This window comes from Ictidomys tridecemlineatus, chromosome 6 (genome assembly GCF_052094955.1).
Source record: "Ictidomys tridecemlineatus isolate mIctTri1 chromosome 6, mIctTri1.hap1, whole genome shotgun sequence".
Lineage (NCBI taxonomy): Eukaryota > Metazoa > Chordata > Mammalia > Rodentia > Sciuridae > Ictidomys > Ictidomys tridecemlineatus.
Window position 1 is genome coordinate 40,706,790 of NC_135482.1, and position 16,731 is coordinate 40,723,520.

At 33.0% G+C, this 16,731-nt stretch overlaps 1 protein-coding gene across 1 annotated transcript in view; it reads right to left on the reverse strand.

The window, feature by feature from the left end:
• Glipr1l2 (GLIPR1 like 2) overlaps positions 1-16,731 on the reverse strand; it is a 51,140-nt gene that overhangs the window by 16,732 nt on the left and 17,677 nt on the right. Inside the window, exon 3 of the mRNA XM_005330432.3 lies at positions 16,106-16,209. Coding sequence (XP_005330489.3) covers positions 16,106-16,209 — 104 coding nt within the window. The remainder of the gene's footprint in view (positions 1-16,105; positions 16,210-16,731) is intronic.

Below are 16,731 nucleotides of genomic sequence, written 5' to 3' on the forward strand. Positions count from 1 at the left end.
AGAGGCAGCAATGGGAATAGTATCACATAACTACATAAAATTGAATTCTACTAACAGAGCTTGGAAGCAGATTTTTTTCATGATAGCCTCCAAATTGGAGTTCAGCTGACACACTGATTTTGGCCTTTGAAGTATGAAGTAGAGAATTCAGGTACACTGTGCCTGGATGTATGACCTACAGAACTGTAATTATAAGTGAATGCTGTTTTAAACACTGTATTTTTTTTATTTTTTTATTGGTTGTTCAAAACATTACAGAGCTCTTGACATATCATATTTCATACATTAGATTCAAGTGGGTTATGAACTCCCATTTTTACCCCAAATACAGATTGCAGAATCACATCGGTTACACATCCACATTTTTACATAATGCCATATTAGTAACTGTTGTATCCTGCTACCTTTCCTATCCTCTACTATCCCCCCTCCCCTCCCATCTTCTCTCTCTACCCCATCTACTGTAATTCATTTCTCTCCTTGTTTATTTTCCCATTCCCCTCACAACCTCTTATATGTAATTTTGTATAACAATGAGAGTCTCCTTCCATTTCCATGCAATTTCCCTTCTCTCTCCCTTTCCCTCCCACCTCATGTCTCTGTTAATGTTAATCTTTTCCTCCTGCTCTTCCTCCCTGCTCTGTTCTTAGTTGCTCTCATTATATCAAAGAAGACATTTGGCATTTGTTTTTTAGGGATTGGCTAGCTTCACTTAGCATAATCTGCTCTAATGCCATCCATTTCCCTGCAAATTCCATGATTTTGTCATTTTTAGTGCTGCATAATACTCCATTGTTAAACACTGTATTTGTGGTAATCTAATATGCAACAATAGAAAATCAATCCACATGCTGGAACCCTAATCTAAGCTACAGCAGTATTTGTCCTGTACTATAGAAATAGCCTCCTAATTGTGCTTTTTGTACCCTTATTTCCCTATACTTCATTCTTTATACAACAATCAGAATAATCTTTTTTATTTAGAACATTTTTTTATTTGAGGCATTAATTAGTATAATGTTCAATGGCATGATGATGATGATGATGATGACAATGGCAGCAACAATGAAGATGTCAGTTTTCTAATGGGTATTTTTGTTGAATGTTCATGTAATATCTCCTAATTTCTTAATTAGAAAATCAAACAAATATTGTTTTATGTTCAGATATCTAACTGATTTTAATTTCAGTATTTGCATTAGATGATTATAGTTTACTTCTTTATTAATTTAGTGAAAAAAATCACAAAGCATTTTATTCTAATTAAACAATTGCATATTTTTAAACATTTTACTTTGGAGAATTCTGTGAAACTGTTTCCCAATGTAATTTGTGAAGCACTATCTTTTAATTAATTCTTTTTAGTTATACATAGCATTAGGAATCATTTTGACATAATTATAAAATATGGAATATAATTTGTTCTAATTCAGTCCCTAATACTCTTCCTTTCTTTTCCCTTCCCCCTGTTCCCTTCCCTCTATTAACCTTTCTGCTCTTAAGAGTTTTTTTTTAATTAATGTCTTGTGAATATACATAAAGGTGAGATTTACTGTGGCATATTCATATGTATCTTAGGAAAATTATGTCAGATTCATTCCATGTTTTCCCCTTATCCTGTCCATCCTCCTTCCCTGAAATCCCTTTTCACTTTTCCACTTTCTTCTATTTTGATGGAACTCCCTCACCATTTTCTTTTCTTGCCTACCTTATTTTGGATTAGCTTCTACATATAAGAGAAAATATTCAAACTGATTTTCTGGGTCTGGTTTATTTAACTTAGCATGATGGTCTCCATCAGCAAGTGCCATAATTTCCTTCATCTTTATGGTTAAGTAATACTCCATTATGTAAATATACCACATTTTCTTTATCTATTAATGTTTTGAAGGGCACCTTGGTTGATTCCATAACTTGGCTATTGTGAATTGTACTGCTACAAACATTTCTGTAGCTGTATATTTACATTATGATGGTTTTAGATAGTTTGGATATATACCAAGGAGCAGGATAGCTGGGTCACATGGTGGTTCCAATACTAATATTTAGAAGAATCTCCATACTCCATCAACAATGTATGAGTGTTCCTTTTCCCCACATCCTCAGCAATATGTATTATTCATATTCTTGCTAATTATCTTTCTGACTATAATGAGATGAAATCTCAATGTAGTTTTGATTTGCAGTTCCTGGATTGCTAGAGATGTTGAAAATTTTTTTCATATTTTATTGATCATTTGTATTTCTTCTTTACAGAAATATGTGTTTAGTTCTTTTGCCCATTTTTTGTTTTTTAAATTTTTTGGTGTTAAGTATTTTGAGTTCTAGAAATACACTGCTCCTGAAGATCAGGTGACAATGATTTTCTCCCATTCCATAGACTCTCTTTTCATGCTCTTATTTCTTTTGCTGTGCAAAAGTTTTTCATTTGATGACATCCCACTTATTTTTATTTTTTTTCAATTATAGATGGACACAAAACCTTATTTATTTATTTCCATGTGGTTCTGAGGATTGAATCCAGTCCCTGACACATGACTAAGTAAGTGCTCTACCATTGAGCTACAACCCCATCCCCACTTATTGATTTTTGGTTTTGTTTCTTTTACTTATTTTGGAGTCTTGTTAAGAAAGTCAGATTCTGTGCCAACATGTGGGAGTGTTTGTTTGGTCTATATTTTTTCTAGTAGTTGCAGAGTTTCTGACCTAATTCCTAGGTATCTGATACACTTAGAGTTCAGTTTTGTGCTAGTTGACACATAGGGCTCAAGTATCATTCTTCTACTTACAGATTTCCAGTTTTTCCAGCACCATTTGTTCAAAAGGCTATCTTTTCTCCCATATATATCTGTGGAATCTTTGTCTAGTGTCAGATGACAGTATCCATGTGGGTTTGTCTCTGTGTCTTCTATTCAATTGGTCTTCGTGTCTGTTTTAGTGCCAGTACCATGCTATTTTGTTAACTATAGCTCTATAGAATAATATGAAGTCTGGTGTTGTGATGCCTCTAGCATTGCTCATTTTGCACAGGATTGTTCTACGTATTCTGGGTCTCACTTTTCAAATGAATTTTACAACTGTGTTTTCTACTACTGTGAAGAATATCATTAGTATTTTGATGGGATTGTACTAAATCTATATACTACTTTTGGTAGTATAGCAATTTTGACAATAGTAAATGCCTATCCACGAATATGAGCTATTTCTGTCTTCTAAGGTCTTCTTCAGGTTCTTTTCCAGAATTCTATGGTTTTCATTGTAGAGTTCCTTCACTTCCTTTGTTAGACTAATTCTCAAGTATTTTATCTTTTGAAGTTATTGTGAATGGGATAGTTTTCCTAATTTCTTTTTCAACAGGTTTGTTGTTGGAGTACAGGAAAGCAACTGATTTATGTATGTTGATCTTGTATCTGCTACTTTACTATATTTATTTATTAGCTCTAGAAGTCCTCTGGTAGAGTTTTTGGGGTCTTCTAAATATAATATCAAGTTGCCAGCAAACAGAGAGACTTTAGTTTTTGTTTTTTTTTCCTAATTGTATCCCTTTAATCTCCATTTCATGACTAATTCCTCTGGATAGATTTCAAGGACTATGTTGAACAGGAGTTGCAACATTTGTCTTATTCCTGTTGTTAGAGGAAATGTTTTCAGTTTTGCTCCATTCAGCACGATGTCGATCTTGAGTTTGTCATACGTGGCTTTTACAATATTGAGGTAATTTCCTTCTATCTTAGTTTCTCCAGTGTTTTAAACACAAATGGGCACTGGACTTTGTCAAATGCTTTTTATGAATTTATTATGATAATTATGTAATTCTTGTCCTTAATTCTATTAATTTGTCCTAAATTCTATTAATTCTATTGGCTTGGGTATGTTGATCCAATCTTGCATCCCTGGCATAAACCCCACTTGATCATGTTGCACTCTCTTCCTAATGTGTTTTTGAATGCACTTTGTCAAAATTTTATTAAGAAGTTTGCATCTACATTCATCATGGATATTGGATTGAAGTTTTCTTTACTTCATGTCTTTGGTTTTGGTATTAGAGTGAAACTGGCTTCATAGAATGAATTTGCCAATGTTCCCTCCTTTTATATTTTATAGAATAATTTGATGAGGATTGGCATTTGTTGTTCTTTAAAGGTATGGTAGAATTTGGATAAAAATCTATTTATTTTATTCTAATTTGTTATATAAGACAGCAGAATGCATTACAACTCATATTACACATATAGAGCACAATTTTTCATATCTCTGGTTATATATGAAGTATATTCACACCATTTGTATCTTCATACATGTACTTAAGGTAATGATGTCCATCTCATTCTACAATCTTTTCTACCCCCATGTGCCCTCTCTTTTCCTCCCACCCCTTTTCCCTATCTAGAATTCATCTAATTCTCCCATGCTCCCCCTGATCGCCATTATGGATCAGCATCCACATATCAGAGAAAACATTCAGCCTTTGGATTTTTAGGATTGTCTTACCTCACTTAGCATTCCATCATTTACCTCCAAACGCCATGATTTTATTCTCTTTTAATGCTTCCCTTGTGTATATATACCACATTTTACTTATCCTTTCATCTACTGAAGGGCATCTAGGTTGGTCCCCAGTTAAGCTATTGTGAATTGTGCTGCTATACACACTGATGTGAGTGTGTTCCTATAGTATGCTGTTTTTAAGTCTTTGGGGTATAAACCAAGGAATGGGATAGCTGGGTCAAAAGGTGGTTCCATTCCCAGCTTTCCAAAGAATCTCCATATTGCTTTCCAATTTGGCTGCACCATTTTGCAGTCTCACCAGCAATGTATAAGTGTGCCTTTCCCCCCACATCCTCAACAACACTTACTGGTGTTTGTATTCTTAATAGCTTCCATTCTGACTGGAGTTAAATGCTATCTTAGAGTAGTTTTGATTCACATCTCTCTAATTGCTAGAGATGTTGAACATTTTTTTCATGTATTTGTTGATTGATTGTATATCATCTACTGAAAAGTGTTTGTCCAGTTCCTTGGCCCATTTATTGATTGGGTTATTTGTTTTTTGTTGTTTAGCTTTTTGAGTTCTTTATATGTTCTAGAGATTAGTGCTCTATCTGACATACGAGTGGTAAAAATTTGCTTCTAAGATGTAGGCTCTTTATTCACTTCACTGACTGTTTATTTTGCTGAGAAAAAATTTTTTAGTTTGAATCCATTTCATTATTGATTTATTATTTTAATTCTTGCACTGTAGGAGTCTTATTAAGGAAGTCAGAGACTAATCCAACATGATACAGATTTGGGCCTACTTTTTATTCTTTTAGACGCAGGTTCTCTGTTTTAATTCCTAGGTTCTTGATCCACTTTAAGTTGAGTTTTGTGCATGGTGAGAGATAGGGGTTTAGTTTCATTTTGTTGCATATGGATTTCCAGTTTTCCCAGCATGAATTGGTGAAGAGGCTACCTTTTCTCCAATATATGTTTTTAGTGCGTTTGTCTAATATCAGATAACTGTAATTATGTGGGTTAGTCTCTGTGTCCTCTATTCTGTACCTAGCCTACCAGTCTATTTTGGTGCCAATACCATGCTGTTTTTGTCACTATTGCTCTGTAGTATAGTTTAAGATCTGGAATAGTAATGCCACCAGTTTTACTCTTCTTGCTAAGGATTACTTTGGCTATCTTTATATTTCCACATGAATTTCAGAACTCTTATTTTTCCACATGAATTTCATAACTGCTTTTTCTATTTCTATGGGGAATGTCATTGGGATTTTGACTGGAATTGCTTAAATCTGTATAATGCTTTTGATAGTACGGTCATTTTGATAATATTAATTCTGCCTATCCAAGAACAAGGTAGATCTTTTCATCTTCTAAGGTCTTCTTAAATTTCTTTCTTTAGTGTGCTGTAGTTTTCATTGTAGAGGTCTTTCACCTCTTTTGTTAGGTTTTTTTTTTTTTTGAGGCTATTGTAAACGTGGTGGTTTTCACTGTTTCCTTTTCAGAGGATTTGTCACTGATATACAGAAATGCCTTTGATTTATGGGTGTTGATTTTATGTCCTGCTACTTTGCTGAATTCATTCATTAGTTCTAGAAGATTTCTGGTGGCATTTTTTGGGTCTTCTAGGTATAGAATCATATTGTCTACAAATAATGCTAATTTGAGTTCTTCTTTTCCTATCTGTATCCCTTTAATTTTTTTTTTTTTTGTCTATCTAATTGCTCTGGCCAGTGTTTCAAGAACTGTTAAATAGAAGTGGTAAAAGAGGGCATTCCTTGTCTTGTTCTAGTTTTTAGAGAATGCTTTAAATTTTTCTCTATATAGAATGTTGGCCTGGGGCTTAGCATAGATAGCTTTTATGATGTTTGGAATATATTCCTGTTATCCCTATTTTTTCTACTGTTTTGAACATGAATGGGTGCTGTATTTTGTCAAATGCTTTCTCTGCATCTATTGATGTAATCATATGATTCTTTAAGTCTCTTGATGTGATGAATTACATTTATTTATTTCTGTATGGTGAACCAAACTTTCATTCCTGGGATAAACCACACTTTATCGTGGTACACTATCTTTCTGATATGTTTTTGTATTTGATTTCTCAGAATTTTATTGAGAATTTTTACATCTATATTTATTAGAGATATTGATCTGGTCTGAAGTTTGCTTTCTCTGATGTATGTTTGTCTGGTTTTGGAATCAGGTTATAATGGCCTCATAGAATGAGTATGAAAGTGCTGCCTCTTTTTTTTATTTCATGAAATAATTTGAAGAGTATATGTATTAGTTCTTCTTTATAGGTCTTGTAGAACTCAGCTGTATATCTGTCCAGTCCTGGGCTTTTCTTGGTTGGTAGGCTTCTGATGGCATCTTTTATTTCACTGCTTGAAATTGATCTGTTTAAGTTGTGTATATCATCCTGATTCAATATGGGCAAAACATATGACTCTAGAAATTTGCCAATGCCTTCAATATTTTATATTTTATTGAAGTAAAAGTTTCCAAGTAATTTCTAATTATCTTTGGTACTTATGTAATGTCTGTTGTGATATTTCCTTTTTCATCATGGACATTAGTAATTTGAATTTTCTCTCTCCTTCTCTTTGTTATCATGGCTAAGGGTCTGTCAATTTTACTTTTTTTTTTTTTAAAGAACCAACTTTTTGTTTTGTCAATTTTTTTAATTGTTTCTTTTGTTTCAATTTCATTGATTTAAGCTCTGATTTTAATTATTTCCTGTATTCTTCTTTTGGTGTTGATTTGTTCTTTTTCTAGGACTTTGAGATGTAATGTTAAGTCATTAATTTGTTGACTTCTTCTTTTTTTAAGGAATGAACTCCATGAAATGAACTTTCCTCTTAGTACTGACTTCATAGTGTCTCAGATATTTTGATAAGTTGCATCAGAGTTCTCATTTAACTTTAAGAATTTTTCCTCTTCTCCCTGATGTCTTCTGTTATCCATGCATCATTCAATAGCATATTTTTCAGTCTTCAGGTGTTGGAGTAATTTTTATTTTTTATTTTATCATTGATCTCTAATTTCAATCCATTATGATCTGATAAAATGCAGGGTAGTATCTCTACTTTTTTGTATTTGCTAAGAGTTGCTTTGTGGCATAATATATGGTCTATTTTAGAGAAGGGTCCATGTGCTGCTGAAAAGAAAGTGTATTTGCTTGTTGAAGGATGAATTATCCTATATTTGTCGGTTAAGTCTAAGTTATTGATTGTAGTATTAAGTTCTATATTTTTTTTTGTTCATCTTTTGTTTGGAAGATATATCCAGTGGTGAAAGAGGTGTGATAAGTCACCCAAAATTATAGCATTGTGGTCAATTTGACTCTTGAACTTGAGAATAATTTGTTTGATGAACACAGATGCTCCATTATTTGGGGCATATATATTTATAATTGTTAGGTCTTGTTGATGTATGGTTCCTTTGAGCAGTATGAGATGTTCTTCTTTATCCCTTTTGATTAACTTTGGCTTGAAGTCTACTTTATTTGATACACAGATGAAAACCTCTGCTTGCTTCTGCAGTCCATGTGAGTGGTATGATTTTCCCCAGTCTTTCACTTTCAGTCTTTGTATGTTTTTTTCCTATGAGATGAGTCTCCTGGAGGCAGCATATTGTTGTGTCTTTTTTTGATCCACTCTGCTAGCCTATGTCTTTTGATTAGTGAGTTTAGGCCATTAATATTCAGGGTTATTATTCAGACATGATTTGTATCCCAGCAATTTTTGTTATTTAACTTGACTTGGTTTCTCCTTTAATTAGTTTTTCCTTTAGTGTAATATCTCCCTTTGCTTATTTTCATTGTTGTTTTTCATTTCCTCTTTATGGAATATTTTGCCAAGGATTTCTGTAGTATAGGTTTTCTAGCTGTAAATTCTTTTAACTTTTGTTTATCATGGAAGGTTTTTATTTTATCTTCAAATCTGAAGCTTAGTTTTGCTGGATACAGATTCTTAGTTGGCATCCATTTTCATTCAGAGCTTAACATATGTTGTTCCAGAATCTTCTGTCTTTTAGGATCTGGTTTGAAAAATCTGCGGTATAACCTAATTGTTTTCCTCCTATATATAATATGATTCCTTTCTCTTGTGGCTTTTAATAGTCTCTCCTTATTCTTTATGTTAGGAATTTTCATAATAATATGCCTTGGTGTGGATCTGTTGTGATTTTGTACATTTGGCATCCTGTATGTCTCTTAAATTTGGTTTTCCATTCATTTTTCATGTTTGGATAATTTTCTGATATTATTTCATTGAATATATTGTTTATTCCTTCTGTTTGAAACACTGTGCCTTCCTCTATCCCAACAACTCTTAAGTTTGGTCTTTTAATGCTATCCCATATTTGTTGAATGTTCTGCTCATGATTCCTTACCATTTTCACTGTGTGATCTACATTCTTTTCAAGAGTATATATTTTGTGTTCATTTTCTTAAGTCCTATCTTCCAAGTGGTCTAATCTGTTGGTGATGCTTTCAATTTAGTTTATTTTTTCTTTCATTTCAAGGATTTCCATTTGTTTTTTTTTCTTAGAACCTCTATCTCCTTACAGAAGTAATCTTTTGCTTCCTGTATTTGTTTATGTAGCTCTTTGTCGAAATGATCTTTTGCTGCCTGTATTTGCTCTCTTATATCACCCTTTTATTCACAAAATATTTTAATTGTGTACAACTTGAACTCCTTCTCTGTAATTTCTTCTGCTGTGCCAGCCATGGATTCTAATAATATGGTATCTTTATTTGTTTGGGGCATTTTCCTTCCTTGCCTTTTCATGTTGCTCATGTGTCTTCCCTTCTAGCACTGTGGATCTGAGGCACTACCATTTTTACCCTATAGGCTTACAGTGCCCTTGTAGGGTTCCAATATCTCCTTTGAGGAAAAAGACAATGTTAGCAGATCCTAATATAAACAATATACAACCTAAAAAGAAATAGTTGGTAAGACATTTACAGTTTGGTCACAATGTACAGAAATGGTGAATTCAATTATTATCTACAATACAATCAATAGGTTTGTAAAAGGGTTTACAGTTTCTGACAGTGGACAAAGAACTGGGGTGAGGTGTAGGATGATATGCTGAGGAAGTAGGAGGTCAGGATATAGAGTTATTATATCTTAGAAAGTTTGAAAGAGAAATCTAAAGAGAAGGTTAATAGCAGTAGAATATAGAGGAAGTAATTTTGGGTAGACAAATAAGCAGGAAGACAGTAGAGTACATAAAATAAACACATATATATATATTAACAAAAATTTTTAAAAATTGGAGAAAAAAGAACATACAACACATGTGTAATATACTATTCAGATGTCACAATCCTCAAAATCCTAATTCATGCAAAGTACTTGGTTTCACATATGTTGGGGATGTGATGGCAGGAGAATAGAGAGGGAGAAGAAAAAAATCTCAAAGGAAGAAATAAAGACTGCTTTGGTTGGAAATCAGTATCTTTCCTGCTTCCCTTCTCATCCAATAGGTGGGGTCATCTGCTGTTAGCTAGTATTTTTGCCCTAAGGATGGTGAAGATAACCAGGGTTTCACTGTGATGGGTTAGTGACTACTGGGGAGAGGGGGGAGTTAGAAACTGGGTACCTAGCCAGCTGGAGTTTCAAACTTGGAGTTTCCCAAACTAAAGATGATGTTGAAGGTGACCCAACATGGAGGCAGCTACTTTCAGCAATGGGGTGTCGATTTGAGTGGGGGAGTCAGGAGATGGCATTGGACATGGGCGATGTGCTCAAAGTCAGCTCTGTGGCATGCAGTGTGGGACTGTCGGCTGTCTTGAGAGCCTGTGTGAAGTTTCCAGGTGCAGGTATGCTACTATACACAGGGGACTATCTCTGTTGCTGCAGAGTCTCAAGATGGAGGTGACTGGAGGAGCCCCTATAGGGGTCCACATGGGAGTGGTGACTGGAGTTCTTGCACATGGGTAGTTGCTGGTATCCTGTGTGGAGCAGCATCTGGCATTTCTGCTTGGGTGGGTGGCAGAAAGTTCTGCTTGGGTGCCGATGCTGATGGTCCTGCTTGGGCACCTGGTAGTCCTGTGTGGGTGGTAGCTGGGAGACCTACTCTGACACTCAGGCCTGGAGTTGTTCATGGGCACAGTGGCTATGATTTCTGTGTAGGAGCAGAAATATCACTTGCAGAGAAGCAGTATTCTCTCTACTTGAGTCCCAGGTAATGGTGCAACATAGAATGCTCCCTTCCTTTGGCCTGACATCTTGCATCTTACAACAAAGTTTTAATAGCTTCTCTAATTTCGTTACTTGATATTGATCTGTTTAAGTTTTCTCTGTCTTCATGGTTCAATTTGGGTATGTCATATGTCTCTGGAAATTCGTCAACATCTTAAAATTTTTCTAGTTTATTGAAATACAAATTTTCAAAATAGTTTCTAGTGATCCTCTTGATTTCAGTGGTGTTTGTGATGATATTCCCTTTTTCATCACAAATTTTGTTCATTTGGGTCTTCCTTAAGGTATAATATTGGGTTATTTATTTGGTATCTTTCTGTTTTACATGTATGGACTCAGTGCTTTAACCTTTCTTCTCAGAACTGCCTTCTTATTGTCCCAGAGATTTTGATATGTTGTATCACTATTATGGTTTTTTTCCTAAGAATTTTTAAATTTCTTCCTTGATTTCTTCTGCTATCTATTCACTGTTCAAAAGCGTATTTTTTAAGCTCCAGGTGGTGTTAAATAGTTTCTGTTTTTATCTTGTCAATGATTTGTAACTTAATTCCATCATGATGTAAAATGATGTAAGAAATTATCTCTACTTTTTTGTATTTGCTAAGATTTGTTTTGTGAGCTAAAATATCTATTTTAGAAAATGTTTCATATACTGCTGAGAAGAAAGTGAATTTAGTCATTGAGGATGAAATATTTTTATCTGTCTATTAAGTTCATTTGATTAATAGTTTTTTAGCTATAAAAGCAGACAGGCAGCTTCTCAGTAAGGTGAGTGAACAAAAAAAGCTTTACTGGAATTTAAAACTGGACATTCAAAGCAGATCAGAGACTCAGAAGGTTAGAGATAGTAAAATAAGAAAAAAATTTCCAGCATTGCAGCTGAAGTCCACTTTGTCTGATATGAGAATATCTACCCATGCTTACTTTCAGCTACAATTTGCATGGTATATCTTTTCCTTTCACCTTCAGTCTGTAGATGTCTTTGTATTTCTTGCAAATAGCATACTGTTGGGGTATTTACTTAATCCAATCTGCCAATCTATGTCTTTTGGTTGAAGAGTTTTGTCTATTTATATTCAACTTATTATAGAGATGATTTTTATTTCCTGTCCCCACTTTGATTTGTTTGTAATGTTTATTTTCTAATGTTTAAGTCAGATTTCATTTTCCTTTAATTCATTCTTCTACTGCAATTCATCCCTATGCTGGTTTTCATTTTTATTTTTCATTTCTTCCAAATAAAATATTTTATTGAGTATGTTTTGTAGTGCAGGCTGATGATTATGAATTCTTGTAGTTTCTGCATATAATTAAAGACTTTTATTTCATCTTCAATTATGAATAATTTTGCTGGATATAGTAATTTTGTTGGTACCCTTTTTCTTTCAAAGCTTGGTGTATATTATTCCAAGCCTCCTGTATTTTAGGGTTTTGGTTGAAAATTCAGTTGAAATTTGAATTGGTTCACCTCTAATTGTGACCTGCCACTTTCCCTTGCAGCTTTTAAAATTTTATCCTTACTTTGAATATTAGGAATTTTTATTGTAATGTGTCTTGGAGATCTTTTTTGATTCTGCCTATGTGGAATTCTATGTGCTTCCTGTATTTAAATTTCCATGTCTTTCATAAAACATTTTTTCATGTCTTTCATAAGAAATTTTTATAATATTATTTTATTAAAAACACTGTGCATTCTTTTTCTTTGTATTTCAGAACCTTCATGTACCCTAGTAATTCTTAAATTTGGTCTTGCGATGTTATCCCAGATTTTTTGAATATTCAGTTCATGGTCTCTTAACATCTTTTCTTTCATTTTTTTTCTTTCTTTCACTATTTTCCCCTATTGGTGCATTATAGTTGTACATATGAGGGGATTTGTTGCTACATATTTGCACATGCACACAATCTAACAATCTAATTTGGTCAATATCAATCCTCAGCATTTCCCCACTCCTTCCATATCTCCCATTCATTGGCCCCTTTTCTCTAATGATCTCCCTGTGATTTTTAGGAGATCCAAGCAACTTTGCTTTCCTTCTTCCTCACTAGCTTCCACATGAGAGAAAACATACAACCCTTAACCTTCTGAAGTTAATTTATTTGCGTAACATAATGGTCTCTAGTTTGACCGTTTCTCTGCAAATGTCACAATTTGTTTTTTCTTTATGACTGAATAAAACTCCATTGTGTATATATACCATATATACATTTTCCTGAATTGTTAATGATGTTGAGCATTTTTTCATGTATTTGTTGGCCATTTGTGTTTCTTCTTTTTAGATGTGTCTGTTTAGCTCATTTGCCCACTTATTACTTGGGTTATTTGATTTTTTGGTGTAAGGCTTTTGAGCTCTTTATATGTTCCAGAAATTAATCCACTCTCCAAAGAGCAGCTACCAAAGGTTTTCTCCCATTCTGTGGATTCTCTCTTCACATTCCTAATTGTTTCCTTTGCTGTGCAGAAGCTTTTAAATTCAATGCTGTCCCATTTATTAACTCTTGGCATTATTTCCTGAGTTTTAGGGGTCCTATTGAGAATGTCATTGCCTGTGCCTGAGCAGGAGTGTTGACCCTATGTTTTTTCTAGTAGTTGCATAGTTTCTAGTCTAATTGTGAGGTGTTTGATCCATTTTGAATTGATTTTTGCACAGAGTGAGAGATAAAGGTCTAGTTTCATTGTTCTACATATAGATAACCAATTGTCCCAGCACCATTTGTTAAAAAGGCTATATTTTCTCTGATGTATGTTTTTGGTACCTTTGTCAAGGATCAAAAGACTTATCTGTGTGAGTTTGTCTTTGTCTTCTAATCTTTACCATTGGTCTATATGTCTGTTTTTATGCCAGTTCCATGCAGCTTTTATTACTATAGCTCTGTAGTATAGTTTGAAGTCAGGTATTATGGCCTTCAGCATTGCTTTTTTGGCTTAAAATTACTTTGGCTATTTTTGGTCTTTATTATTCCAAATAAATTTTAGGATTATTTCTTTCTAGTTCTGTAAAAAAAATGTCATTGGTATTTTTATAGGGACTGCATTAATTCTGTGTATTGCTTTTGATAGTATGGCCATTTTAAGAGTATTGATTCTGCCTATCCATGATCATATGAGGTCTTTCCATCTTGAGGTCTTCCTCAATGTCTTTCTTCAATGTTCTTTTGTTTTCTAGTTTTCATTGTAGAGGTCTTTCATCTCCTTGATTAGATTTATTCTTAGGTTTATTTTTTGTTTGTTTTTGAGGCCATTGTGAATAGAATTACTTTCCTAATTTCTTTCTCAGCAGATTGTTTTTGGTATATAAGAAAGCTATTGATGTTTGCATGTTGATTTTATAACCTGTTACTTTGCCAAATTTATTAGCTTTAGCAGTCTTTGGTGGATTTTTTTGCTTTGTTTTGTTTTATCTTCTTGGTATAGGGTCATATCATTTGCACACAGTGATAATTTGACTTCTTCCTTTCCTATTTTTGTCCCTTTCATTTTCTTCCCTTGCTTAATTTCTCTGGCTAGAATTTATAGCAGTTTGCTTTTCTGATCTCAGGGTTTTCTCTATTAAATCTGTCCATTGTGTTCCTCTGTGTTTTCCCTTCCTCTGTGCTGACCAGCACTGCTACTGCTGCAGCCAAAAATGGCTTGGCTTCAATGTAGTCTTTTTTGTTTAATATACCCAACTTTCTGAGTCTCCAAAACACTCTGACTGTCTAATATTAAGCTTTAGTGAAATTCCTCTTTCACTCACCTCCCAGAAAAGCAGTACTACTGCTGTTTGAATCCAGAGTCACAGAGCAACTAGGAATAGAGCCTTTCTCTAGCCTGCCAGCTTGAATCCAAGTTTAACATCTTTTCTTTATGATCAACTTCATTTTCAAGATTATATATTTTGTCCTCAATGCCTGAAAAATCTATCTTCAAAGTGGTCTAATCTATTGGTGATGCTTTCCATTGAAATTTTAATTTGGTTTGCTCAGTCTTTCATTTTCAGAATTTCTGTTTGGTTGTTTTTCAGAATCTCCATATCTTTATTGAAATGATATTTTACTTCCTACATTTTCTAATTTCCACAGTATCTTTTTCATAATCATTTTTTTCCAAAGCCTAAATGTGATTGTTACTCACTGGCTTAAGACTTCCCAAAGACTTTGTCATTATTTAGAATAAATGAGAAAATATTCAATATGGCCTATGTTATTCTATTTGTTCTCTCATCTAACTTTCAACCAGATCTCCTACTTCTAACCAGAATTATTCATTCTTCAAAACATACCAAACTCATTCAACCTTAAAGATTTTATGCATTCTCTTCCTTACACTTAGAATATTATTTTTCTATTTACTTTTCATTTGCCACCTCCTTTTGTGACTACTCTCTCTTCCATACCAACCATTCTTTATTTGAATATCATTTTTGTTACACTTTATTATGTAGTTAAAATATTATTTATTTATATGTTTAAATTTTAACAAGGGTTTATCTCCTTGCAAGAATATAAACTAAATGTGGTCATCTCTTTATCAGGAAAGGGTTTTCTGAATTTAATTCATTGTTATGTTCTATTGTTTTCTCCATATACTGGAATATCATCAATAATCAATACTTTTTTCATTTTCTTTATGCTTTAGTTCCAAAACATTATATTCAGCAGCACTTCCTTCTCAATCCTATTAAGAAGCCAATTTTTAGTTTTTTTATTGAAGACATTAGTTAGAATATCTTCTCACTTATTTAGAAGTTATAATATTATTTATAGTGTCATAATGGCCTGTAAGAAATCTTGGAAATTTCTAACAGAGCTGCCCAGAGATGGATGTTATTATGAGGGGTAATTAGTCCCATAAATGGCAGATATTCACATACAAGCTAAATAATCACATGATAAGTATAAAGAGTTCAAATTTAATATGGTTAGCTTGATTAGAAGGCTTTCAAAATTTTCTTCTGTCTTAGAGATATTATGGTTCCTTACATATAAGAGACCAGTCCTAATTAATGCAATCCACACTGGGTGATCAGTTGAATGTCTTTCATATTACAAATTGATGTATATGTAAAACAACCCTTACTACATAAATTTTAACATGTTTTATTTTGTTTTCTTTTACCTTTTATCATAAATATAGGGATAAATTTTTTGAAAAATAATTTTAATTCTAAACTAGTTAGGCTAAATATTGAAAATATACTAAAGTTAGTATTCTTCTAGCATGTAACACAAGGGTAGCATATAAATAAAAATCAATATGTACAAGTTATGGCTTATTTCACTATAGAATTTAAAATATTTCAACATAAATTTTTAATTAATACTTTATACCTAACTTTTTTATAGTTCATAAAACACTTAGAATAATATATTAAAGTTAATAAAACATATTTTTATGTTTTTATTATCTTAAAGTAACTTACCCTGGTGCGTAATTGCATATAAAAAGTGCTGCATGTCTAATATTTTGAATTCTTTTACATGGAGTAACAGCACAACCAACTTTGTAAGAGTTATCCCAAACAATCTACAATGAAATTTTTAAAGAAAACATAATATAATTCTAAACATTAATATTTTATCTTCTAAACAATAATATATTCCATTAATACAGAATCGATAGCCAAAAAATTCAAGGACTATGAAGTATTTTAATTTAGACACAGTTAAAAGTTATTGTGAATGTAGGACAGCATTTCCAAAACTACATTAAGAGACACATTTTAACAGGCTCTACTAATAGTGTATTAGGAGAAGCAGTTTGACCACACTGATCCAGAGTATTACTTCAGAGCCAAAGGAATTCATACATGATAAATTAATTTTCAATTCATTTGAATTTGAAAGTTCTAGGTCACTGGCAGAGAAAAAGGAGAGAAAACTTTATGCAAAAATGGAAATTGTGAATAAAAAGGAGAAAAAGAAAGACAATAAGATTATAAAAGGGAAACCAAAGAGATAAAAAGAGTAAAGAGTAGTTGACTGAAATTAGCATTTCTCTCTCCTTTTGTTGAGAAAATTACATTATAAGATATAAAGTGTGGTGCCA